Consider the following 26,866-nt stretch of genomic DNA (forward strand, 5'->3'; position numbering starts at 1 on the left):
CGGCTTCTCCTGACATGGCTGATAACAGATAATAACAGATTGTATTCTCCTGTCCTACAGTCGGCCTCTCCTCTCCTGATATGCCTGATAACAGATAGTAATAGATTGTATTCTCCTGTCCTACAGTCGCCCTCTCCTCTCCTGACATGGCAGATAACAGATAGTAATAGATTGTATTCTCCTGTCCTACAGTCGCCCTCTCCTCTCCTGACATGGCAGATAACAGATAGTAATAGATTGTATTCTCCTGTCCTACAGTCGGGCTCTCCTCTCCTGACATGGCTGATAACAGATAGTAATAGATTGTATTCCCCTGTCCTACAGTCGGCCTCTCCTCTCCTGACATGGCTGATAACAGATAGTAATAGATTGTATTCCCCTGTCCTACAGTCGGCCTCTCCTGACATGGCTGATAACAGATAGTAATAGATTGTATTCTCCTGTCCTACAGTCGGCCTCTCCTCTCCTGACATGGCTGATAACAGATAGTAATAGATTGTATTCCCCTGTCCTACAGTCGGCTTCTCCTGACATGGCTGATAACAGATAATAACAGATTGTATTCTCCTGTCCTACAGTCGGCCTCTCCTCTCCTGATATGGCTGATAACAGATAGTAATAGATTGTATTCCCCTGTCCTACAGTCGGCCTCTCCTGACATGGCTGATAACAGATAGTAATAGATTGTAATCCCCTGTCCTACAGTCGGCCTCTCCTCTCCTGACATGGCTGATAACAGATAGTAATAGATTGTATTCCCCTGTCCTACAGTTGGCCTCTCCTCTCCTAACATGGCTGATAACAGATAGTAATAGATTGTATTCCCCTGTCCTACAGTCGGCCTCTCCTGACATGGCTGATAACAGATAGTAATAGATTGTATTCCCCTGTCCTACAGTCGGCCTCTCCTCTCCTGACATGGCTGATAACAGATAGTAATAGATTGTATTCCCCTGTCCTACAGTCGGCTTCTCCTGACATGGCTGATAACAGATAATAACAGATTGTATTCTCCTGTCCTACAGTCGGCCTCTCCTCTCCTGATATGGCTGATAACAGATAGTAATAGATTGTATTCTCCTGTCCTACAGTCGGCCTCTCCTCTCCTGATGTGGCTGATAACAGATAGTAATAGATTGTATTCTCCTGTCCTACAGTCGGCCTCTCTTCTCCTGACATGGCTGATAACAGATAGTAATAGATTGTATTCTCCTGTCCTACAGTCGGCCTCTCCTGACATGGCAGATAACAGATAGTAATAGATTGTATTCCCCTGTCCTACAGTCGGCCTCTCCTGACATGGCTGATAACAGATAGTAATAGATTGTATTCTCCTGTCCTACAGTCGCCCTCTCCTCTCCTGACATGGCAGATAACAGATAGTAATAGATTGTATTCTCCTGTCCTACAGTCGGGCTCTCCTCTCCTGACATGGCTGATAACAGATAGTAATAGATTGTATTCCCCTGTCCTACAGTCGGCCTCTCCTGACATGGCTGATAACAGATAGTAATAGATTGTAATCCCCTGTCCTACAGTCGGCCTCTCCTCTCCTGACATGGCTGATAACAGATAGTAATAGATTGTATTCCCCTGTCCTACAGTTGGCCTCTCCTCTCCTAACATGGCTGATAACAGATAGTAATAGATTGTATTCCCCTGTCCTACAGTCGGCCTCTCCTGACATGGCTGATAACAGATAGTAATAGATTGTATTCTCCTGTCCTACAGTCGGCCTCTCCTCTCCTGATATGGCTGATAACAGATAGTAATAGATTGTATTCCCCTGTCCTACAGTCGGCCTCTCCTGACATGGCTGATAACAGATAGTAATAGATTGTATTCCCCTGTCCTACAGTCGGCCCCTCCTGACATGACTGATAACAGATAGTAATAGATTGTATTCCCCTGTCCTACAGTCGGCCTCTCCTCTCCTGACATGGCTGATAACAGATAGTAATAGATTGTATTCCCCTGTCCTACAGTCGGCCTCTCCTGACATGACTGATAACAGATAGTAATAGATTGTATTCTCCTGTCCTACAGTCGGCCTCTCCTCTCCTGACATGGCTGATAACAGATAATAATAGATTGTATTCCCCTGTCCTACAGTCGGCCTCTCCTGACATGGCTGATAACAGATAGTAATAGATTGTATTCTCCTGTCCTACAGTCGGCCTCTCCTGACATGGCAGATAACAGATAGTAATAGATTGTATTCTCCTGTCCTACAGTCGGCCTCTCCTCTCCTGACATGGCTGATAACAGATAGTAATAGATTGTATTCTCCTGTCCTACAGTCGGCCTCTCCTCTCCTGATATGGCTGATAACAGATAGTAATAGATTGTATTCTCCTGTCCTACAGTCGGCCTCTCCTCTCCTGATATGGCTGATAACAGATAGTAATAGATTGTATTCTCCTGTCCTACAGTCGGCCTCTCCTCTCCTGATATGGCTGATAACAGATAGTAATAGATTGTATTCTCCTGTCCTACAGTCGGCCTCTCCTCTCCTGATATGGCTGATAACAGATAGTAATAGATTGTATTCTCCTGTCCTACAGTCGGCCTCTCCTCTCCTGATATGGCTGATAACAGATAGTAATAGATTGTATTCCCCTGTCCTACAGTCGGCCTCTCCTGACATGACTGATAACAGATAGTAATAGATTGTATTCTCCTGTCCTACAGTCGGCCTCTCCCCTCCTGACATGGCTGATAACAGATAGTAATAGATTGTATTCTCCTGTCCTACAGTCGGCCTCTCCTCTCCTGACATGGCTGATAACAGATAATAATAGATTGTATTCCCCTGTCCTACAGTCGGCCTCTCCCCTCCTGACATGGCTGATAACAGATAGTAATAGATTGTATTCTCCTGTCCTACAGTCGGCCTCTCCTCTCCTGACATGGCTGATAACAGATAATAATAGATTGTATTCCCCTGTCCTACAGTCGGCCTCTCCTCTCCTGACATGGCTGATAACAGATAGTAATAGATTGTATTCACCTGTCCTACAGTCGGCCTCTCCTGACATGGCTGATAACAGATAGTAATAGATTGTATTCCCCTGTCCTACAGTCGGCCTCTCCTCTCCTGACATGGCTGATAACAGATAGTAATAGATTGTATTCTCCTGTCCTACAGTCGGCCTCTCCTCTCCTGACATGGCTGATAACAGATAGTAATAGATTGTATTCCCCTGTCCTACAGTCGGCCTCTCCTCTCCTGACATGGCTGATAACAGATAGTAATAGATTGTATTCCCCTGTCCTACAGTCGGCCTCTCCTCTCCTGACATGGCTGATAACAGATAGTAATAGATTGTATTCTCCTGTCCTACAGTCGGCCTCTCCTCTCCTGACATGGCTGATAACAGATAGTAATAGATTGTATTCCCCTGTCCTACAGTCAGTCTCTCCCCTCCTGACATGGCTGATAACAGATAGTAATAGATTGTATTCCCCTGTCCTACAGTCGGCCTCTCCTCTCCTGACATGGCTGATAACAGATAGTAATAGATTGTATTCCCCTGTCCTACAGTCAGTCTCTCCCCTCCTGACATGGCTGATAACAGATAGTAATAGATTGTATTCTCCTGTCCTACAGTCGGCCTCTCCTCTCCTGACATGGCTGATAACAGATAGTAATAGATTGTATTTCCCTGTCCTACAGTCGGCCTCTCCTCTCCTGACATGGCTGATAACAGAGAGCAGTAGACACTTGGTATATTCTTGGTACCTTTTTCCTGACTACTTTTTCCTTATCTTTTGCAGATACGGCTGACACTCCTAAGGCCAGTAAACTGGTGAGTCTCCGCCCCCTCACTGCTGTGTACTTACCTGTACTGGTGAGTCTCCGCCCCCTCACTGCTGTGTACTTACCTGTACTGGTGAGTCTCCGCCCCCTCACTGCTGTGTACTTACCTGTACTGGTGAGTCTCCGCCTCCTCACTGCTGTGTACTTACCTGTACTGGTGAGTCTCCGCCCCCTCACTGCTGTGTACTTACCTGTACTGGTGAGTCTCCGCCCCCTCACTGCTGTGTACTTACCTGTACTGGTGAGTCTCCGCCCCCTCACTGCTGTGTACTTACCTGTACTGGTGAGTCTCCGCCCCCTCACTGCTGTGTACTTACCTGTACTGGTGAGTCTCCGCCTCCTCACTGCTGTGTACTTACCTGTACTGGTGAGTCTCCGCCCCCTCACTGCTGTGTACTTACCTGTACTGGTGAGTCTCCGCCCCCTCACTGCTGTGTACTTACCTGTACTGGTGAGTCTCCGCCCCCTCACTGCTGTGTACTTACCTGTACTGGTGAGTCTCCGCCCCCTCACTGCTGTGTACTTACCTGTACTGGTGAGTCTCCGCCCCCACACTGCTGTGTACTTACCTGTACTGGTGAGTCTCCGCCCCCTCACTGCTGTGTACTTACCTGTACTGGTGAGTCTCCGCCCCCTCACTGCTGTGTACTTACCTGTACTGGTGAGTCTCCGCCCCCTCACTGCTGTGTACTTACCTGTACTGGTGAGTCTCCGCCCCCTCACTGCTGTGTACTTACCTGTACTGGTGAGTCTCCGCCCCCACACTGCTGTGTACTTACCTGTACTGGTGAGTCTCCGCCCCCACACTGCTGTGTACTTACCTGTACTGGTGAGTCTCCGCCCCCTCACTGCTGTGTACTTACCTGTACTGGTGAGTCTCCGCCCCCTCACTGCTGTGTACTTACCTGTACTGGTGAGTCTCCGCCCCCACACTGCTGTGTACTTACCTGTACTGGTGAGTCTCCGCCCCCTCACTGCTGTGTACTTACCTGTACTGGTGAGTCTCCGCCCCCACACTGCTGTGTACTTACCTGTACTGGTGAGTCTCCGCCCCCTCACTGCTGTGTACTTACCTGTACTGGTGAGTCTCCGCCCCCTCACTGCTGTGTACTTACCTGTACTGGTGAGTCTCCGCCCCCTCACTGCTGTGTACTTGTGATGACAGTACATGAAATGTGACCTGTAGTGTAAAGTATGGTGGTGAGAGCTATGACTGTACTAATGGATCAGAGCTGTACAATGTGGGAGTGTTGTGTAGCAGTGTAAAGTATGGAGGTGACCAGGACTATCAGGTAGGTGTGACCTGTCATCAGAGGGCACTACACCTGATTATTCAGTTTACTGACGTATCATAGAAGGCGAACTACAAAACCCAGCAGTTCTGCGTGACGTCTCATTCAGGGGTTATCTGTAGTTTTTTATGATATTGTATATATGACTATTACTTATATAGCGCCAACATGGACCGCAGCGCTGTACACGCACTGTGGTCACTGCTCTGTATTCCCATTCAGGATTTGGGGTGAGCCCGGCAGCGGGTGCTAAACCTCTGTGCTGTCCAAGCTTTTCAGCCTAGTGTGTCATCCCCTGGAGGGGGCGCTGTAGCTGAGGGTAACCTCTTCCATCGATCCAATTTGGTGTTTGTGTATGACTGCCATCTAGTGGCTGTGCAGTGCTGTGCAGAGGGTCTGAAGGCCCCAGACTCCTCCTGACGCCCTCCAGACTCCTCCTGACGCCCTCCAGACTCCTCCTGACGCCCTCCAGACTCCTCCTGACGCCCTCCAGACTCCTCCTGACGCCCTGACGCCCTCCAGACTCCTCCTGACGACCTCCAGACCCTCTCCTGCCCCCATCAGGCTCTACCAGATAATGCCGTTGTATTTTCTATGATGGCAGCCTTGGCCTTGTGCTGTTCCTCTTCTGTTCTTCCTGGTAATCTGTTCCTGACTCCACATCTGGGTAGTGACAGGGCTACTGATATCAGGCACAATCTGATGGTGTCCAGTCAGCGCTGACATCCCTGGACTGTATAAGACCACAATCCTGTGTCACACTATCTGGACAGGGATCTAGGAGGATCACAGTGTATATAGGTGTAATAAGGCTGTAGTCTGGTTATTGTGGTGTATATGAGGATATATCACAGTGTATATAGGTGTAATAAGGCTGTAGTCTGGTTATTGGGTGTATATGAGGATATATCACTGTGTATATAGGTGTAATAAGGCTGTAGTCTGGTTATTGTGGTGTATATGAGGATATATCACAGTGTATATAGGTGTAATAAGGCTGTAGTCTGGTTATTGTGGTGTATATAGGGATATATCACAGTGTATATAGGTGTAATAAGGCTGTAGTCTGGTTATTGTGGTGTGTATATAGGGATATATCACAGTGTTTATAGGTGTAATAAGGCTGTAGTCTGGTTATTGGGTGTATATGAGGATATATCACAGTGTATATAGGTGTAATAAGGCTGTAGTCTGGTTATTGGGTGTATATGAGGATATATCACAGTGTATATAGGTGTAATAAGGCTGTTGTCTGGTTATTGTGGTGTATATGAGGATATATCACAGTGTATATAGGTGTAATAAGGCTGTAGTCTGGTTATTGTGGTGTATATGAGGATATATCACTGTGTATATAGGTGTAATAAGGCTGTAGTCTGGTTATTGTGGTGTATATGAGGATATATCACAGTGTATATAGGTGTAATAAGGCTGTAGTCTGGTTATTGTGGTGTATATAGGGATATATCACAGTGTTTATAGGTGTAATAAGGCTGTTGTCTGGTTATTGTGGTGTATATAGGGATATATCACAGTGTATATAAGGTGTAATAAGGCTGTAGTCTGGTTATTGTGGTGTATATGAGGATATATCACAGTGTATATAGGTGTAATAAGGCTGTAGTCTGGTTATTGTGGTGTATATGAGGATATATCACAGTGTATATAGGTGTAATAAGGCTGTAGTCTGGTTATTGGGTGTATATGAGGATATATCACAGTGTATATAGGTGTAATAAGGCTGTAGTCTGGTTATTGTGGTGTATATGAGGATATATCACAGTGTATATAGGTGTAATAAGGCTGTAGTCTGGTTATTGTGGTGTATATGAGGATATATCACAGTGTTTATAGGTGTAATAAGGCTGTAGTCTGGTTATTGTGGTGTATATGAGGATATATCACAGTGTATATAGGTGTAATAAGGCTGTAGTCTGGTTATTGTGGTGTATATGAGGATATATCACAGTGTATATAGGTGTAATAAGGCTGTAGTCTGGTTATTGTGGTGTATATAGGGATATATCACAGTGTATATAGGTGTAATAAGGCTGTAGTCTGGTTATTGTGGTGTATATGAGGATATATCACAGTGTATATAGGTGTAATAAGGCTGTAGTCTGGTTATTGGGTGTATATGAGGATATATCACAGTGTATATAGGTGTAATAAGGCTGTAGTCTGGTTATTGGGTGTATATGAGGATATATCACAGTGTATATAGGTGTAATAAGGCTGTAGTCTGGTTATTGGGTGTATATGAGGATATATCACAGTGTATATAGGTGTAATAAGGCTGTAGTCTGGTTATTGTGGTGTATATGAGGATATATCACAGTGTATATAGGTGTAATAAGGCTGTAGTCTGGTTATTGTGGTGTATATGAGGATATATCACAGTGTATATAGGTGTAATAAGGCTGTAGTCTGGTTATTGGGTGTATATGAGGATATATCACAGTGTATATAGGTGTAATAAGGCTGTAGTCTGGTTATTGTGGTGTATATGAGGATATATCACTGTGTATATAGATGTAATAAGGCTGTAGTCTCATTATTGTGGTGTATATGAGGATATATCACTGTGTATATAGGTGTAATAAGGCTGTAGTCTGGTTATTGTGGTGTATATGAGGATATATCACAGTGTATATAGGTGTAATAAGGCTGTAGTCTGGTTATTGGGTGTATATGAGGATATATCACAGTGTTTATAGGTGTAATAAGGCTGTAGTCTGGTTATTGGGTGTATATGAGGATATATCACAGTGTATATAGGTGTAATAAGGCTGTAGTCTGGTTATTGTGGTGTATATGAGGATATATCACAGTGTATATAGGTGTAATAAGGCTGTAGTCTGGTTATTGGGTGTATATGAGGATATATCACAGTGTATATAGGTGTAATAAGGCTGTAGTCTGGTTATTGGGTGTATATAGGGATATATCACAGTGTATATAGGTGTAATAAGGCTGTAGTCTGGTTGTGGTGTATATGAGGATATATCACAGTGTATGTAAGCGTGATATATGTCGGGGTACTACTACACCTCTTCGATCACGTGACCTCTGACCTCTCTTACATTTACCTCTCTCCATGCAGCGTGGATTGAAGCCTAAGAAGGTGTTGTGCCTGTTTCTATCTCCCTCCTGTCTTGCCTGGTGCCCTGAGCATGTCCTGCTTCCTCATATTCTGCTTCCTCATCCCCTCTCCATACCATGCATGCTAGCTGTGTGACTTGCTCGGTCTCCATGCACGGCCATGATCGGTGTGATACGTGTGCGCCCCCTCTGGCCTCCTTCATCATTGTGTTTCATCTTTGTATGTTTTCAAAGCTGCAAATCACAGAGTATAATCTCCAGGTATAGTGTATATAATAATCCTCTACATGGTAATATACAGAGTATAATCTCCAGGTATAGAGTATATAATATACATGGTAATATACAGAGTATAATCTCCAGGTATAGTGTATATAATATACATGGTAATATACAGAGTATAATCTCCAGGTATAGTGTATATAATATACATGGTAATATACAGAGTATAATCTCCAGGTATAGTGTATATAATATACATGGTAATATACAGAGTATAATCTCCAGGTATAGTGTATATAATATACATGGTAATATACAGAATATAATCTCCAGGTATAGTGTATATAATATACATGGTAATATACAGAATATAATCTCCAGGTATAGTGTATATAATATACATGGTAATATACAGAATATAATCTCCAGGTATAGTGTATATAATATACATGGTAATATACAGAATATAATCTCCAGGTATAGTGTATATAATATACATGGTAATATACAGAATATAATCTCCAGGTATAGAGTATATAATATACATGGTAATATACAGAATATAATCTCCAGGTATAGTGTATATAATATACATGGTAATATACAGAATATAATCTCCAGGTATAGTGTATATAATATACATGGTAATATACAGAATATAATCTCCAGGTATAGTGTATATAATATACATGGTAATATACAGAATATAATCTCCAGGTATAGTGTATATAATATACAGAGTATAATCTCCAGGTATAGTGTATATAATATACATGGTAATATACAGAATATAATCTCCAGGTATAGTGTATATAATATACATGGTAATATACAGAGTATAATTTCCAGGTATAGTGTATATAATATACATGGTAATATACAGAATATAATCTCCAGGTATAGTGTATATAATATACATGGTAATATACAGAATATAATCTCCAGGTATAGTGTATATAATATACATGGTAATATACAGAGTATAATCTCCAGGTATAGTGTATATAATATACATGGTAATATACAGAATATAATCTCCAGGTATAGTGTATATAATATACATGGTAATATACAGAATATAATCTTCAGGTATAGTGTATATAATATACATGGTAATATACAGAATATAATCTTCAGGTATAGTGTATATAATATACATGGTAATATACAGAGTATAATCTCCAGGTATAGTGTATATAATATACATGGTAATATACAGAATATAATCTCCAGGTATAGTGTATATAATATACATGGTAATATACAGAGTATAATCTCCAGGTATAGTGTATATAATATACATGGTAATATACAGAATATAATCTTCAGGTATAGTGTATATAATATACATGGTAATATACAGAATATAATCTCCAGGTATAGTGTATATAATATACATGGTAATATACAGAATATAATCTCCAGGTATAGTGTATATAATATACATGGTAATATACAGAGTATAATTTCCAGGTATAGTGTATATAATATACATGGTAATATACAGAGTATAATTTCCAGGTATAGTGTATATAATATACATGGTAATATACAGAGTATAATTTCCAGGTATAGTGTATATAATATACATGGTAATATACAGAATATAATCTCCAGGTATAGTGTATATAATATACATGGTAATATACAGAGTATAATCTCCAGGTATAGTGTATATAATATACATGGTAATATACAGAGTATAATTTCCAGGTATAGTGTATATAATATACATGGTAATATACAGAATATAATCTTCAGGTATAGTGTATATAATATACATGGTAATATACAGAGTATAATCTCCAGGTATAGTGTATATAATATACATGGTAATATACAGAATATAATCTCCAGGTATAGTGTATATAATATACATGGTAATATACAGAATATAATCTCCAGGTATAGTTTCTATAATATACAGAATATAATCTCCAGGTATAGTGTATATAATATACATGGTAATATACAGAGTATAATTTCCAGGTATAGTGTATATAATATACATAGTAATATACAGAATATAATCTCCAGGTATAGTTTCTATAATATACAGAATATAATCTCCAGGTATAGTGTATATAATATACATGGTAATATACAGAGTATAATCTCCAGGTATAGTGTATATAATATACATGGTAATATACAGAGTATAATCTCCAGGTATAGTGTATATAATAAACATGGTAATATACAGAGTATAATCTCCAGGTATAGTTTCTATAATATACAGAATATAATCTCCAGGTATAGTGTATATAATAAACATGGTAATATACAGAGTATAATCTCCAGGTATAGTGTATATAATATACATGGTAATATACAGAGTATAATCTCCAGGTATAGTTTCTATAATATACAGAATATAATCTCCAGGTATAGTGTATATAATAAACATGGTAATATACAGAGTATAATCTCCACGTATAGCCTGTATCATATACATGGTAATATATAGAGTATAATCGGCAGATATATTCTTTATTATGTACATTGTTATATACAGATTATAATCCCCAGGTACAGTTTATATAATATACATGGTAATATACATAATATAATCTCCAGGTATAGTGTATATAACATACAGATTATAATCCCCAGGTACAGTGTGTAGTTATCTCTATCTGTAATACCTTATATAGTGCCGCCATATACCAGTATATTGTTGATCCCAGATTAACCTCTTGAGGTGTGTCAGTCCCTGGAGGATATCACTTGTATTATCTGCAGTATCTCCTGTCTGATCTAGGGATTATCTCACGCTGATGGATTATCTCTGGCCACTTGCCTGCCGTGGTTGTGGTATGGCGGCGGCCGGTCTGTGGTCTCCTGACCATATGGCGGCCCTACATGTGCTGAGCTGTGTGCTGTCTATGTCCATGCATGTGCTGGCGCTGTGGGATGTCATACAGGCTCCCTCTGGTATGTTGCATGTTATATATGTGCAGGATGTGTATATATGTCTATATGAGCACCAGCCTGTGAGCCCCTCCCCTCTGACTACACCAGGGCTCCCACTGCTCTCCTGAGATCCTCTGTGCTGCTGCCATTAGTACTGTGCACAGCTGTGTGGATGGCTCTGGTTACCGGTTATCACCCCGGCAGCCATTATGTAGAGTCCATTATCGCCATCTCCTCGGAGAGCCCAGGCACATTATGTACCCATTACCGTGGCGCTGCCCTCTGGGGTATGAGCTCATCGCTATACGTAGTGCGGGAATATCGTGTTACGTGTTACACTGCCGCAGCTCCAGCCCTGCTGCCTGCACTGACCGGACATCAGAGAGATGTAACACTGCGCACATAGTAGTCACATCGGTGATACATTGTAACAGCCGCTCAGCTCTGTCAGCAGGACTAGGCTGTAATGGCAGGTAGCGGTGGTCTTATAGCGCCCCCCCTCCGTATTACCACTGTTAGCACGTGTCTCTGTGGATACCCAAGGCCAGATTTATTATCTTCCTTGGAGATGGGTAAACTATGCTAACATAATGCTGCCATCCAGTGCCCACGTAATACTGCCAACTAGTGCACACATAATACTGCCGATACTGCCCATGTGATACTGCTAACCACTGCACACATAATACTGCTGATACTGTCCATGTGATACTGCTAACCACTGCACACATAATACTGATACTGCCCATGTGCTACTGCTAACCACTGCACACATAATACTGCTGATACTGTCCATGTGATGCTGCTAACCACTGCACACATAATACTGCTGATACTGTCCATGTGCTACTGCTAACCACTGCACACATAATACTGCTGATACTGTCCATGTGATACTGCTAACCACTGCACACATAATACTGCCGATACTGCCCATGTGATACTGCTAACCACTGCACACATAATACTGCCGATACTGCCCATGTGATACTGCTAACCACTGCACACATAATACTGCCGATACTGCCCATGTGATACTGCTAACCACTGCACACATAATACTGATACTGCCCATGTGCTACTGCTAACCACTGCACACATAATACTGCTGATACTGTCCATGTGATACTGCTAACCACTGCACACATAATACTGATACTGCCCATGTGCTACTGCTAACCACTGCACACATAATACTGCTGATACTGTCCATGTGATACTGCTAACCACTGCACACATAATACTGCCGATACTGTCCATGTGCTACTGCTAACCACTGCACACATAATACTGCCGATACTGTCCATGTGATACTGCTGATACTGCCCATGTGATACTGCTAACCACTGCACACCTGATACTGCCCATGTGATACTGCTAACCACTGCACACATAATACTGCTGATACTGCCCATGTGATGCTGCTAACCACTGCACACATAATACTGCCCATGTGATACTGCTAACCACTGCACACATAATACTGATACTGCCCATGTGATGCTGCTAACCACTGCACACATAATACTGCCCATGTGATACTGCTAACCACTGCACACATAATACTGCTGATACTGCCCATGTGATGCTGCTAACCACTGCACACATAATACTGCCGATACTGCCCATGTGATACTGCTAACCACTGCACACATAATACTGCCGATACTGCCCATGTGCTACTGCTAACCACTGCACACATAATACTGCTGATACTGCCCATGTGATGCTGCTAACCACTGCACACATAATACTGCCCATGTGATACTGCTAACCACTGCACACATAATACTGCTGATACTGCCCATGTGCTACTGCTAACCACTGCACACCTAATACTGCCGATACTGTCCATGTGATACTGCTAACCACTGCACACATAATACTGCCGATACTGTCCATGTGATACTGCTAACCACTGCACACATAATACTGCCGATACTGTCCATGTGATACTGCTAACCACTGCACACATAATACTGCCGATACTGTCCATGAGATACTGCTAACCACTGCACACATCATATTGCTGATACTGCCCATGTGATACTGCTAACCACTGCACACATAATACTGCTGATACTGCCCATGTGATGCTGCTAACCACTGCACACATAATACTGCTGATACTGCCCATGTGATACTGCTAACCACTGCACACATAATACTGCTGATACTGCCTATGTGATACTGCTAACCACTGCACACATAATACTGCCGATACTGCCCATGTGCTACTGCTAACCACTGCACACCTAATACTGCCGATACTGTCCATGTGATACTGCTAACCACTGCACACATAATACTGCCGATACTGTCCATATGATACTGCTAACCACTGCACACATAATACCGCCGATACTGCCCATGTGCTACTGCTAACCACTGCACACCTAATACTGCCGATACTGTCCATGTGATACTGCTAACCACTGCACACATAATACTGCCGATACTGTCCATGTGATACTGCTAACCACTGCACACATAATACTGCCGATACTGTCCATGTGATACTGCTAACCACTGCACACATAATACTGCCGATACTGTCCATGTGATACTGCTAACCACTGCACACATAATACTGCCGATACTGTCCATGTGATACTGCTAACCACTGCACACATAATACTGCCGATACTGTCCATGTGATACTGCTAACCACTGCACACATAATACTGCCGATACTGTCCATGTGATACTGCTAACCACTGCACACATAATACTGCCGATACTGTCCATGTGATACTGCTAACCACTGCACACATAATACTGCCGATACTGTCCATGTGATACTGCTAACCACTGCACACATAATACTGCCGATACTGCCCATGTGATACTGCTAACCACTGCACACATAATACTGCCGATACTGCCCATGTGATACTGCTAACCACTGCACACATAATACTGCCGATACTGCCCATGTGCTACTGCTAACCACTGCACACATAATACTGCCGATACTGTCCATGTGCTACTGCTAACCACTGCACACATAATACTGCCGATACTGCCCATGTGATGCTGCTAACCACTGCACACATAATACTGCTGATACTGTCCATGTGATACTGCTAACCACTGCACACATAATACTGCTGATACTGCCCATGTGATGCTGCTAACCCCTGCACACATAATACTGCTGATACTGCCCATGTGATACTGCTAACCACTGCACACATAATACTGCCTATGTGATACTGCTAACCACTGCACACATAATACTACCAATACTGCCCATGTGATACTGCTAACCACTGCACACATAATACTGCCGATACTGCCCATGTGATGCTGCTAACCACTGCACACATAATACTGCCGATACTGCCCATGTGATACTGCTAACCACTGCACACATAATACTGCCGATACTGCCCATGTGATACTGCTAACCACTGCACACATAATACTGCTGATACTGCCCATGTGATGCTGCTAACCACTGCACACATAATACTGCCGATACTGCCCATGTGATACTGCTAACCACTGCACACATAATACCGCCGATACTGTCCATGTGATACTGCTAACCACTGCACACATAATACCGCCGATACTGCCCATGTGCTACTGCTAACCACTGCACACATAATACTGCCGATACTGTCCATGTGATACTGCTAACCACTGCACACATAATACTGCCGATACTGTCCATGTGATACTGCTAACCACTGCACACATAATACTGCCGATACTGCCCATGTGATACTGCTAACCACTGCACACATAATACTGCCGATACTGTCCATGTGATACTGCTAACCACTGCACACATAATACTGCCGATACTGTCCATGTGATACTGCTAACCACTGCACACATAATACTGTCCACATGATTCTGCTAACCACTGCACACATAATGCTACCATCCACTGGCCACGTCGTACTGCCAGCAGAGAATACACTGCACAGATTATGTAGTACTGTCATACAGAGAACACGTTATACAGACCATATAGTACCGTTATACAGATAACACATTAAATAGTACCACCATACAGAGAACACATCAGAGACCATATAGTACCATCATACAGAGAACACTACACAGTCTAAGTACCGTCATACATAGAACACATTACACAGATTATATCTTGCTGTGCTCCTATAGTGCTACCTACATAATATAGTGTATACTGTACATTGATGGTGATGGTCACAGTATAGCACTGACATGTGGTATTATTTATGTGGAGAGTAGTACCATAGGACAGTGCCCTATAGCTGTGCAGAGCTGTATAATACCTCAGGAGCCAGGCTGGTATATATCTGCCCCCCACCTCACTGCAGTGGTAAATGTCCCTGGCACAAACCTCACCATCCATAGTGTGATATGTGGCGGTTCACTCATGACACTGCCCTCCTATAACCCCATCACTCCCATCACTCACCTCCATCTCCTGTGTCTACGCTCTGGATTATAACCCCCAAAGTGGACCGCCACCATCACTCCCATCACTCGCCATCTGCTCCCTTGTTTGTCACTAATCCCATGTGGTTTCGCCATTAACCCCTGCATTGCCAGCAGCAGCTGCTCCAGCGTAATCCCTTCACACCATAACTAATCCTGCAGCCTGTCCCCTCTGTGTGCTGTGCAGGGGAGGGGGTGTACAGGCTGCTGCTCCCTGTTATCAGCCATAGTATATGTAGTACAGGCTGCTGTATCCTGTTATCAGCCATAGTATATGTAGTACAGGCTGCTGCTCCCTGTTATCAGCCATAGTATATGTAGTACAGGCTGCTGTATCCTGTTATCAGCCATAGTATATGTAGTACAGGCTGCTGTATCCTGTTATCAGCCATAGGATATGTAGTACAGGCTGCTGCTCCCTGTTATCAGCCATATTATATGTAGTACAGGCTGCTGTATCCTGTTATCAGCCATAGGATATGTAGTACAGGCTGCTGTATCCTGTTATCAGCCATAGGATATGTAGTACAGGCTGCTGCTCCCTGTTATCAGCCATAGTATATGTAGTACAGGCTGCTGCTCCCTGTTATCAGCCATAGTATATGTAGTACAGGCTGCTGTATCCTGTTATCAGCCATAGTATATGTAGTACAGGCTGCTGTATCCTGTTATCAGCCATAGTATATGTAGTACAGGCTGCTGTATCCTGTTATCAGCCATAGTATATGTAGTACAGGCTGCTGTATCCTGTTATCAGCCATAGTATATGTAGTACAGGCTGCTGCTCCCTGTTATCAGCCATAGTATATGTAGTACAGGCTGCTGTATCCTGTTATCAGCCATAGGATATATAGTACAGGCTGCTGTATCCTGTTATCAGCCATAGTATATGTAGTACAGGCTGCTGTATCCTGTTATCAGCCATAGGATATGTAGTACAGGCTGCTGTATCCTGTTATCAGCCATAGTATATGTAGTACAGGCTGCTGTATCCTGTTATCAGCCATAGTATATGTAGTACAGGCTGCTGTATCCTGTTATCAGCCATAGGATATGTAGTACAGGCTGCTGCTCCCTGTTATCAGCCATATTATATGTAGTACAGGCTGCTGTATCCTGTTATCAGCCATAGTATATGTAGTACAGGCTGCTGTATCCTGTTATCAGCCATAGGATATGTAGTACAGGCTGCTGTATCCTGTTATCAGCCATAGGATATGTAGTACAGGCTGCTGCTCCCTGTTATCAGCCATAGGATATATAGTACAGGCTGCTGTATCCTGTTATCAGCCATAGGATATGTAGTACAGGCTGCTGTATCCTGTTATCAGCCATAGTATATGTAGTACAGGCTGCTGTATCCTGTTATCAGCCATAGGATATGTAGTACAGGCTGCTGTATGCTGTTATCAGCCATAGGATATGTAGTACAGGCTGCTGTATCCTGTTATCAGCCATAGTATATGTAGTACAGGCTGCTGCTCCCTGTTATCAGCCATAGTATATGTAGTACAGGCTGCTGCTCCCTGTTATCAGCCATAGGATATATAGTACAGGCTGCTGTATCCTGTTATCAGCCATAGTATATGTAGTACAGGCTGCTGTATCCTGTTATCAGCCATAGTATATGTAGTACAGGCTGCTGTATCCTGTTATCAGCCATAGTATATGTAGTACAGGCTGCTGTATCCTGTTATCAGCCATAGGATATGTAGTACAGGCTGCTGTATCCTGTTATCAGCCATAGTATATGTAGTACAGGCTGCTGTATCCTGTTATCAGCCATAGTATATGTAGTACAGGCTGCTGTATCCTGTTATCAGCCATAGGATATGTAGTACAGGCTGCTGCTCCCTGTTATCAGCCATAGGATATGTAGTACAGGCTGCTGTATCCTGTTATCAGCCATAGTATATGTAGTACAGGCTGCTGTATCCTGTTATCAGCCATAGGATATGTAGTACAGGCTGCTGTATCCTGTTATCAGCCATAGTATATGTAGTACAGGCTGCTGCTCCCTGTTATCAGCCATAGTATATGTAGTACAGGCTGCTGTATCCTGTTATCAGCCATAGGATATGTAGTACAGGCTGCTGCTCCCTGTTATCAGCCATAGGATATGTAGTACAGGCTGCTGTATCCTGTTATCAGCCATAGTATATGTAGTACAGGCTGCTGCTCCCTGTTATCAGCCATAGGATATGTAGTACAGGCTGCTGCTCCCTGTTATCAGCCATAGTATATGTAGTACAGGCTGCTGTTCCCTGTTATCAGCCATAGTATATGTAGTACAGGCTGCTGTATCCTGTTATCAGCCATAGGATATATAGTACAGGCTGCTGTATCCTGTTATCAGCCATAGTATATGTAGTACAGGCTGCTGTATCCTGTTATCAGCCATAGGATATGTAGTACAGGCTGCTGCTCCCTGTTATCAGCCATATTATATGTAGTACAGGCTGCTGTATCCTGTTATCAGCCATAGTATATGTAGTACAGGCTGCTGTATCCTGTTATCAGCCATAGGATATGTAGTACAGGCTGCTGTATCCTGTTATCAGCCATAGGATATGTAGTACAGGCTGCTGCTCCCTGTTATCAGCCATATTATATGTAGTACAGGCTGCTGTATCCTGTTATCAGCCATAGGATATATAGTACAGGCTGCTGTATCCTGTTATCAGCCATAGTATATGTAGTACAGGCTGCTGTATCCTGTTATCAGCCATAGTATATGTAGTACAGGCTGCTGTATCCTGTTATCAGCCATAGTATATGTAGTACAGGCTGCTGTATCCTGTTATCAGCCATAGTATATGTAGTACAGGCTGCTGTATCCTGTTATCAGCCATAGTATATGTAGTACAGGCTGCTGCTCCCTGTTATCAGCCATAGTATATGTAGTACAGGCTGCTGTATCCTGTTATCAGCCATAGGATATATAGTACAGGCTGCTGTATCCTGTTATCAGCCATAGTATATGTGGTACAGGCTGCTGTATCCTGTTATCAGCCATAGGATATGTAGTACAGGCTGCTGCTCCCTGTTATCAGCCATATTATATGTAGTACAGGCTGCTGTATCCTGTTATCAGCCATAGTATATGTAGTACAGGCTGCTGTATCCTGTTATCAGCCATAGTATATGTAGTACAGGCTGCTGTATCCTGTTATCAGCCATAGGATATGTAGTACAGGCTGCTGTATGCTGTTATCAGCCATAGTATATGTAGTACAGGCTGCTGTATCCTGTTATCAGCCATAGGATATGTAGTACAGGCTGCTGTATCCTGTTATCAGCCATAGTATATGTAGTACAGGCTGCTGTATCCTGTTATCAGCCATAGGATATGTAGTACAGGCTGCTGTATGCTGTTATCAGCCATAGGATATGTAGTACAGGCTGCTGTATCCTGTTATCAGCCATAGTATATGTAGTACAGGCTGCTGCTCCCTGTTATCAGCCATAGTATATGTAGTACAGGCTGCTGCTCCCTGTTATCAGCCATAGGATATATAGTACAGGCTGCTGTATCCTGTTATCAGCCATAGTATATGTAGTACAGGCTGCTGTATCCTGTTATCAGCCATAGTATATGTAGTACAGGCTGCTGTATCCTGTTATCAGCCATAGTATATGTAGTACAGGCTGCTGTATCCTGTTATCAGCCATAGGATATGTAGTACAGGCTGCTGTATCCTGTTATCAGCCATAGTATATGTAGTACAGGCTGCTGTATCCTGTTATCAGCCATAGTATATGTAGTACAGGCTGCTGTATCCTGTTATAAGCCATAGGATATGTAGTACAGGCTGCTGCTCCCTGTTATCAGCCATAGGATATGTAGTACAGGCTGCTGTATCCTGTTATCAGCCATAGTATATGTAGTACAGGCTGCTGTATCCTGTTATCAGCCATAGGATATGTAGTACAGGCTGCTGTATCCTGTTATCAGCCATAGTATATGTAGTACAGGCTGCTGCTCCCTGTTATCAGCCATAGTATATGTAGTACAGGCTGCTGTATCCTGTTATCAGCCATAGGATATGTAGTACAGGCTGCTGCTCCCTGTTATCAGCCATAGGATATGTAGTACAGGCTGCTGTATCCTGTTATCAGCCATAGTATATGTAGTACAGGCTGCTGCTCCCTGTTATCAGCCATAGGATATGTAGTACAGGCTGCTGCTCCCTGTTATCAGCCATAGTATATGTAGTACAGGCTGCTGTTCCCTGTTATCAGCCATAGTATATGTAGTACAGGCTGCTGTATCCTGTTATCAGCCATAGGATATATAGTACAGGCTGCTGTATCCTGTTATCAGCCATAGTATATGTAGTACAGGCTGCTGTATCCTGTTATCAGCCATAGGATATGTAGTACAGGCTGCTGCTCCCTGTTATCAGCCATATTATATGTAGTACAGGCTGCTGTATCCTGTTATCAGCCATAGTATATGTAGTACAGGCTGCTGTATCCTGTTATCAGCCATAGGATATGTAGTACAGGCTGCTGTATCCTGTTATCAGCCATAGGATATGTAGTACAGGCTGCTGCTCCCTGTTAGCAGCCATAGGATATATAGTACAGGCTGCTGTATCCTGTTATCAGCCATAGGATATGTAGTACAGGCTGCTGTATCCTGTTATCAGCCATAGTATATGTAGTACAGGCTGCTGTATCCTGTTATCAGCCATAGGATATGTAGTACAGGCTGCTGTATCCTGTTATCAGCCATAGGATATGTAGTACAGGCTGCTGTATCCTGTTATCAGCCATAGTATATGTAGTACAGGCTGCTGCTCCCTGTTATCAGCCATAGTATATGTAGTACAGGCTGCTGCTCCCTGTTATCAGCCATAGGATATGTAGTACAGGCTGCTGCTCCCTGTTATCAGCCATAGTATATGTAGTACAGGCTGCTGTATCCTGTTATCAGCCATAGGATATATAGTACAGGCTGCTGTATCCTGTTATCAGCCATAGTATATGTAGTACAGGCTGCTGCTCCCTGTTATCAGCCATAGGATATATAGTACAGGCTGCTGTATCCTGTTATCAGCCATAGTATATGTAGTACAGGCTGCTGTATCCTGTTATCAGCCATAGTATATGTAGTACAGGCTGCTGTATCCTGTTATCAGCCATAGGATATGTAGTACAGGCTGCTGTATCCTGTTATCAGCCATAGTATATGTAGTACAGGCTGCTGTATCCTGTTATCAGCCATAGTATATGTAGTACAGGCTGCTGTATCCTGTTATCAGCCATAGGATATGTAGTACAGGCTGCTGCTCCCTGTTATCAGCCATAGGATATGTAGTACAGGCTGCTGTATCCTGTTATCAGCCATAGTATATGTAGTACAGGCTGCTGTATCCTGTTATCAGCCATAGGATATGTAGTACAGGCTGCTGTATCCTGTTATCAGCCATAGTATATGTAGTACAGGCTGCTGCTCCCTGTTATCAGCCATAGTATATGTAGTACAGGCTGCTGTATCCTGTTATCAGCCATAGGATATGTAGTACAGGCTGCTGCTCCCTGTTATCAGCCATAGGATATGTAGTACAGGCTGCTGTATCCTGTTATCAGCCATAGTATATGTAGTACAGGCTGCTGCTCCCTGTTATCAGCCATAGGATATATAGTACAGGCTGCTGTATCCTGTTATCAGCCATAGTATATGTAGTACAGGCTGCTGTTCCCTGTTATCAGCCATAGGATATGTAGTACAGGCTGCTGCTCCCTGTTATCAGCCATATTATATGTAGTACAGGCTGCTGTTCCCTGTTATCAGCCATAGTATATGTAGTACAGGCTGCTGTTCCCTGTTATCAGCCATAGTATATGTAGTACAGGCTGCTGTTCCCTGTTATCAGCCATATTATATGTAGTACAGGCTGCTGTTCCCTGTTATCAGCCATAGTATATGTAGTACAGGCTGCTGTTCCCTGTTATCAGCCATAGGATATGTAGTACAGGCTGCTGTTCCCTGTTATCAGCCATAGGATATGTAGTACAGGCTGCTGTTCCCTGTTATCAGCCATAGTATATGTAGTACAGGCTGCTGCTCCCTGTTATCAGCCATCTCCTATCTTTCCCATGATGCTTTATGTATCTGCAGAGTGGTATCCACTGCTCCTCCTATAACTCCTCTGGGCATTGCTTGGATTATATTATCTCAGCTCATTTCTTTACGAATTGTTTTTTTTCACGGTCTTCGTTGTTTTTCTGTGTGGCGGCAGCGAGGAGGAGGAGGGGCTACCGTGCGCTGCACAGACCAGGGGACCAGATCCCGCCACCGGTGGTCTCGTAGATTTAGGCCCTCAGTATTGGGCAACCAGTGAGGAATTACATTTGTGAAGAAACTGCTTGTGTGCCTGACTGTTGTTGGATGACATCAGAGGCTAATAGTTGGGTGTTGCACTGCAGGGGCAGAGTCTGTCTGGCTGGTGCCCTCTGTCTCAGGTTTTGTGGGTGGGTTCTGTAGGGGCACGTACAGGGTGGTAGTTGCACTGCAGAAGCACATACACGGTGGTAGTTGCACTGCAGGGACACATACAGGGTTGTAGTTGCATTATAGGGGCACATACAGGGTTGTAGTTGCACTGCAGAAGCGCATACAGGGTGGTAGTTGCACTGCAGGAGCACATACAGGGTGGTAGTTGCATTATAGGGGTACATACAGGGCTGTAGTTGCACTGCAGGGGCACATACAGGGTGGTAGTTGCACTGTAGTAGCACATACAGGGTGGTAGTTGCACTGCAGAAGTGCATACAGGGTGGTAGTTGCACTGCAGGAGCACATACAGGGTGGTATTTGCACTGTAGTAGCACATACAGGGTGGTAGTTGCACTGTAGTAGCACATACAGGGTGGTAGTTGCACTGTAGTAGCACATACAGGGTGGTAGTTGCACTGTAGTAGCACATACAGGGTGGTAGTTGCACTGTAGTAGCACATACAGAGTGGTAGTTGCACTGCAGGAGCACATACATCTGTCCCTGCAGGAGCACATACATGTCCCTGCAGGAGCACATACATGTCCCTGCAGTGCAACTACCTCCCTGTATGTGACAGCACTTCTTCTCAGGGTGGCAGTTACACTCTAGGGTTGTCCAAGCACTGCTAGCACTGCAGGCTGCACACAGGACAGGGGTTATTGCCCTGGGGCATGTACAAGGTGGTAGTTATGCCGCTGGGGACATACAAGATTTTGTTGTGCAGGGGAATGAATAAGATGGCACAGGACGGAGCTCACACTGATGGCATGCTTGGGCTACCCCGGGCATCAGTAACACTGCAGAGGCACACGCACAGGGGGCAGTTCCACTACAGGGCGTACACAGGGGGGCAGTTCCACTGCAGGGCATACACGGGGGCATTTGCACTGCAGGGCGTACACAGGGGGCATTTGCACTGCAGGGCGTACACAGGGGGCAGTTGCACTGCAGGGCGTACACAGGGGGCAGTTCCACTGCAGGGCATACACAGGGGGGCATTTGCACGGCAGGGCGTACACAGGGGGCAGTTCCACTGCAGGGCGTACACAGGGGGGCAGTTACAATGTAGGGTGTGCAAGGGGCGGGGGTGGGAACAGTTACACTTTAGGGTGTTCACCGGGGGGGAGGGGTGCCATGCACTGTAGGGTGTGCATGGGGGGGCAGTTACACTGCAGGGTGTACGGGGGGGGGGCAGTTCCACTGCAGGGCGTACACAGGGGGCAGTTACACTGCAGGGCGTGCATGGGGGGGGCAGTTCCACTGCAGGGCGTACACAGGGGGGCAGTTACACTGCAGGGTGTACGAGGGGGGGGGGCAGTTACACTGCAGGGTGTACGGGGGGGGGGGGGGGGCAGTTCCACTACAGGGCGTACACAGGGGGGCAGTTCCACTGCAGGGCATACACGGGGGCATTTGCACTGCAGGGCGTACACAGGGGGCAGTTGCACTGCAGGGCGTACACAGGGGGCAGTTCCACTGCAGGGCATACACAGGGGGGCAGTTCCACTGCAGGGCGTACACAGGGGGGCAGTTACACTGCAGGGTGTACGAGGGGGGGGGGCAGTTACACTGCAGGGTGTACGAGGGGGGGGGGCAGTTACACTGCAGGGTGTACGAGGGGGGGGGGCAGTTACACTGCAGGGTGTACGAGGGGGGGGGGGCAGTTACACTGCAGGGTGTACGGGGGGGGGGGGGGGGGCAGTTCCACTACAGGGCGTACACAGGGGGGCAGTTCCACTGCAGGGCATACACGGGGGCATTTGCACTGCAGGGCGTACACAGGGGGCAGTTGCACTGCAGGGCGTACACAGGGGGCAGTTACACTGCAGGGCATACACAGGGGGGCAGTTCCACTGCAGGGCGTACACAGGGGGCAGTTACACTGCAGGGCGTGCATGGGGGGGGGCAGTTACACTGCAGGGCGTACACAGGGGGGCAGTTCCACTGCAGGGCGTACACAGGGGGGCAGTTACACTGCAGGGCGTGCATGGGGGGGGCAGTTACACTGCAGGGCGTACACAGGGGGGCAGTTCCACTGCAGGGCGTACACAGGGGGGCAGTTCCACTGCAGGGCGTACACAGGGGGGCAGTTACACTGCAGGGCGTACACAGGGGGGCAGTTACACTGCAGGGCGTACACAGGGGGGCAGTTACACTGCAGGGCGTACACAGGGGGGCAGTTACACTGCAGGGCGTACACAGGGGGGCAGTTACACTGCAGGGCGTACACAGGGGGGCAGTTACACTGCAGGGCGTGCTCAGACTGCAGTCACTCTATGGATCGTCACTGTAGATTTCTTGCCCGCCCGTCGCGCATTTTGCTGCTGTTCTCGGCCCGCCGCTGGGGGGCGCCGCAGCAGCGCTGGCTGATTAGTATTCTGGGGCGGCATTAACCCCTGGTGCGCTGTGTCGGACTGGTCCAGCGATGAATTGAGGAGGGCCCCTGACAGGCTGATGCTGCTGGGTTGCCAGGTGACGGCCGCTCCTCCTCCTTTGTGTCTGGCCCCCTCCCCCTCCCTGGGCTCAGATATGGAGAAGCATCGGAGCCATTAAGCCGTACAGAAGGAGCCGAGGGGCCACCACCGCCGATGATGATGATGATGTAATCCGGGGCGCTGGTGACTGAGCAGCAGATTGTGTCCCGGTGGGGGGGTGACATGGAGATCCCCGGCGGTGACTGGCAGGGGGGAGCCTAGTCCGCGTCTCCAGCGATGGATCGCTCTTCGTAGACCAGCGCTGCGGCCATTTGCAAGTGATTGTGGGAGCGCTGGGGCCGCCGCAGTCGTCTTATGTCCTAACACTTGTCTTCTCCTTCTCTCTATTCCTCACCTTGTCCTTGTGTGACCATGAAGCAGGCGCCGACGACCAGGAAGGTACCTGCACCCCCCGCACCCCCCGCCATCCCGCTGTCTGGTGCCCCTGTGTTGCATGATCTGTCTGTGGGACGTGAGGAGCTGCAGAGCATCGCTCCCTGAGCATCGCCCCGGGCCGTACAGGGCATTTACCCCATTAAGTCCTTGAGCCGTCCTCTTCTGTGTCAGATCTGCTCCTTGGAAAGCTGAGTGACTGGCCGTATCGGGAAGGAGAGGGCGGGTCAGAGTTTAGGGCCACAGGGGCCTCGGCAGTCACTCAGCTTTACCAGGAGCCGAGAGGCCGTCTAGGTGCAGCTCCTCAGCGGGCGCTATCTGCATGTTGGGGGGGAAGGAGCCGGGAGAGGGTTCTGCACAGTGTGTACAGGGGTATAGGATCACTCCCATCACCTCTGCCTGTACTAACAGCTGAGGCTTTGTTACAGTGTGTACAGGGGTATAGGATCATTCCCATCATCTCTGCCTGCACTCCTAACAGCTGAGGCTTTGTTACAGTGTGTACAGGGGTATAGGATCACTCCCATCATCTCTGCCTGCACTCCTAACAGCTGAGGCTTTGTTACAGTGTGTACAGGGGTATAGGATCATTCCCATCATCTCTGCCTGCACTCCTAACAGCTGAGGCTTTGTTACAGTGTGTACAGGGGTATAGGATCATTCCCATCATCTCTGCCTGTACTAACAGCTGAGGCTTTGTTACAGTGTGTACAGGGGTATAGGATCACTCCCATCACCTCTGCCTGTACTAACAGCTGAGGCTTTGTTACAGTGTGTACAGGGGTATAGGATCACTCCCATCATCTCTGCCTGCACTCCTAACAGCTGAGGCTTTGTTACAGTGTGTACAGGGTTATAGGATCACTCCCATCATCTCTGCCTGCACTCCTAACAGCTGAGGCTTTGTTACAGTGTGTACAGGGGTATAGGATCACTCCCATCACCTCTGCCTGCACTCCTAACAGCTGAGGCTTTGTTACAGTGTGTACAGGGGTATAGGATCACTCCCATCATCTCTGCCTGCACTCCTAACAGCTGAGGCTTTGTTACAGTGTGTACAGGGGTATAGGATCACTCCCATCACCTCTGCCTGCACTCCTAACAGCTGAGGCTTTGTTACAGTGTGTACAGGGGTATAGGATCACTCCCATCACCTCTGCCTGCACTCCTAACAGCTGAGGCTTTGTTACAGTGTGTACAGGGGTATAGGATCACTCCCATCACCTCTGCCTGCACTCCTAACAGCTGAGGCTTTGTTACAGTGTGTACAGGGGTATAGGATCACTCCCATCACCTCTGCCTGCACTCCTAACAGCTGAGGCTTTGTTACAGTGTGTACAGGGGTATAGGATCACTCCCATCACCTCTGCCTGCACTCCTAACAGCTGAGGCTTTGTTACAGTGTGTACAGGGGTATAGGATCACTCCCATCATCTCTGCCTGTACTAACAGCTGAGGCTTTGTTACAGTGTGTACAGGGGTATAGGATCATTCCCATCATCTCTGCCTGTACTAACAGCTGAGGCTTTGTTACAGTGTGTACAGGGTTATATGATCACTCCCATCATCTCTGCCTGTACTAACAGCTGAGGCTTTGTTACAGTGTGTACAGGGGTATAGGATCACTCCCATCACCTCTGCCTGCACTCCTAACAGCTGAGGCTTTGTTACAGTGTGTACAGGGTTATAGGATCACTCCCATCATCT

At 45.5% G+C, this 26,866-nt stretch overlaps 1 protein-coding gene across 5 annotated transcripts in view; it reads left to right on the forward strand.

Moving 5' to 3' along the window:
• DCTN1 (dynactin subunit 1) overlaps nt 1–26,866 on the forward strand; it is a 101,934-nt gene that overhangs the window by 40,321 nt on the left and 34,747 nt on the right. For 2 of the 5 annotated variants that reach the window (XM_075261927.1, XM_075261936.1), the window contains exons 4-6: nt 3,778–3,809; nt 8,216–8,236; nt 25,148–25,165. In XM_075261927.1, the coding sequence (XP_075118028.1) occupies nt 3,778–3,809; nt 8,216–8,236; nt 25,148–25,165 (71 nt within the window). The remainder of the gene's footprint in view (nt 1–3,777; nt 3,810–8,215; nt 8,237–25,147; nt 25,166–26,866) is intronic. The other 3 variants (XM_075261947.1, XM_075261956.1, XM_075261943.1) reach the window with 2 other exon arrangements.

Source organism: Leptodactylus fuscus, chromosome 1 (genome assembly GCF_031893055.1).
Source record: "Leptodactylus fuscus isolate aLepFus1 chromosome 1, aLepFus1.hap2, whole genome shotgun sequence".
NCBI classification, from domain to species: domain Eukaryota; kingdom Metazoa; phylum Chordata; class Amphibia; order Anura; family Leptodactylidae; genus Leptodactylus; species Leptodactylus fuscus.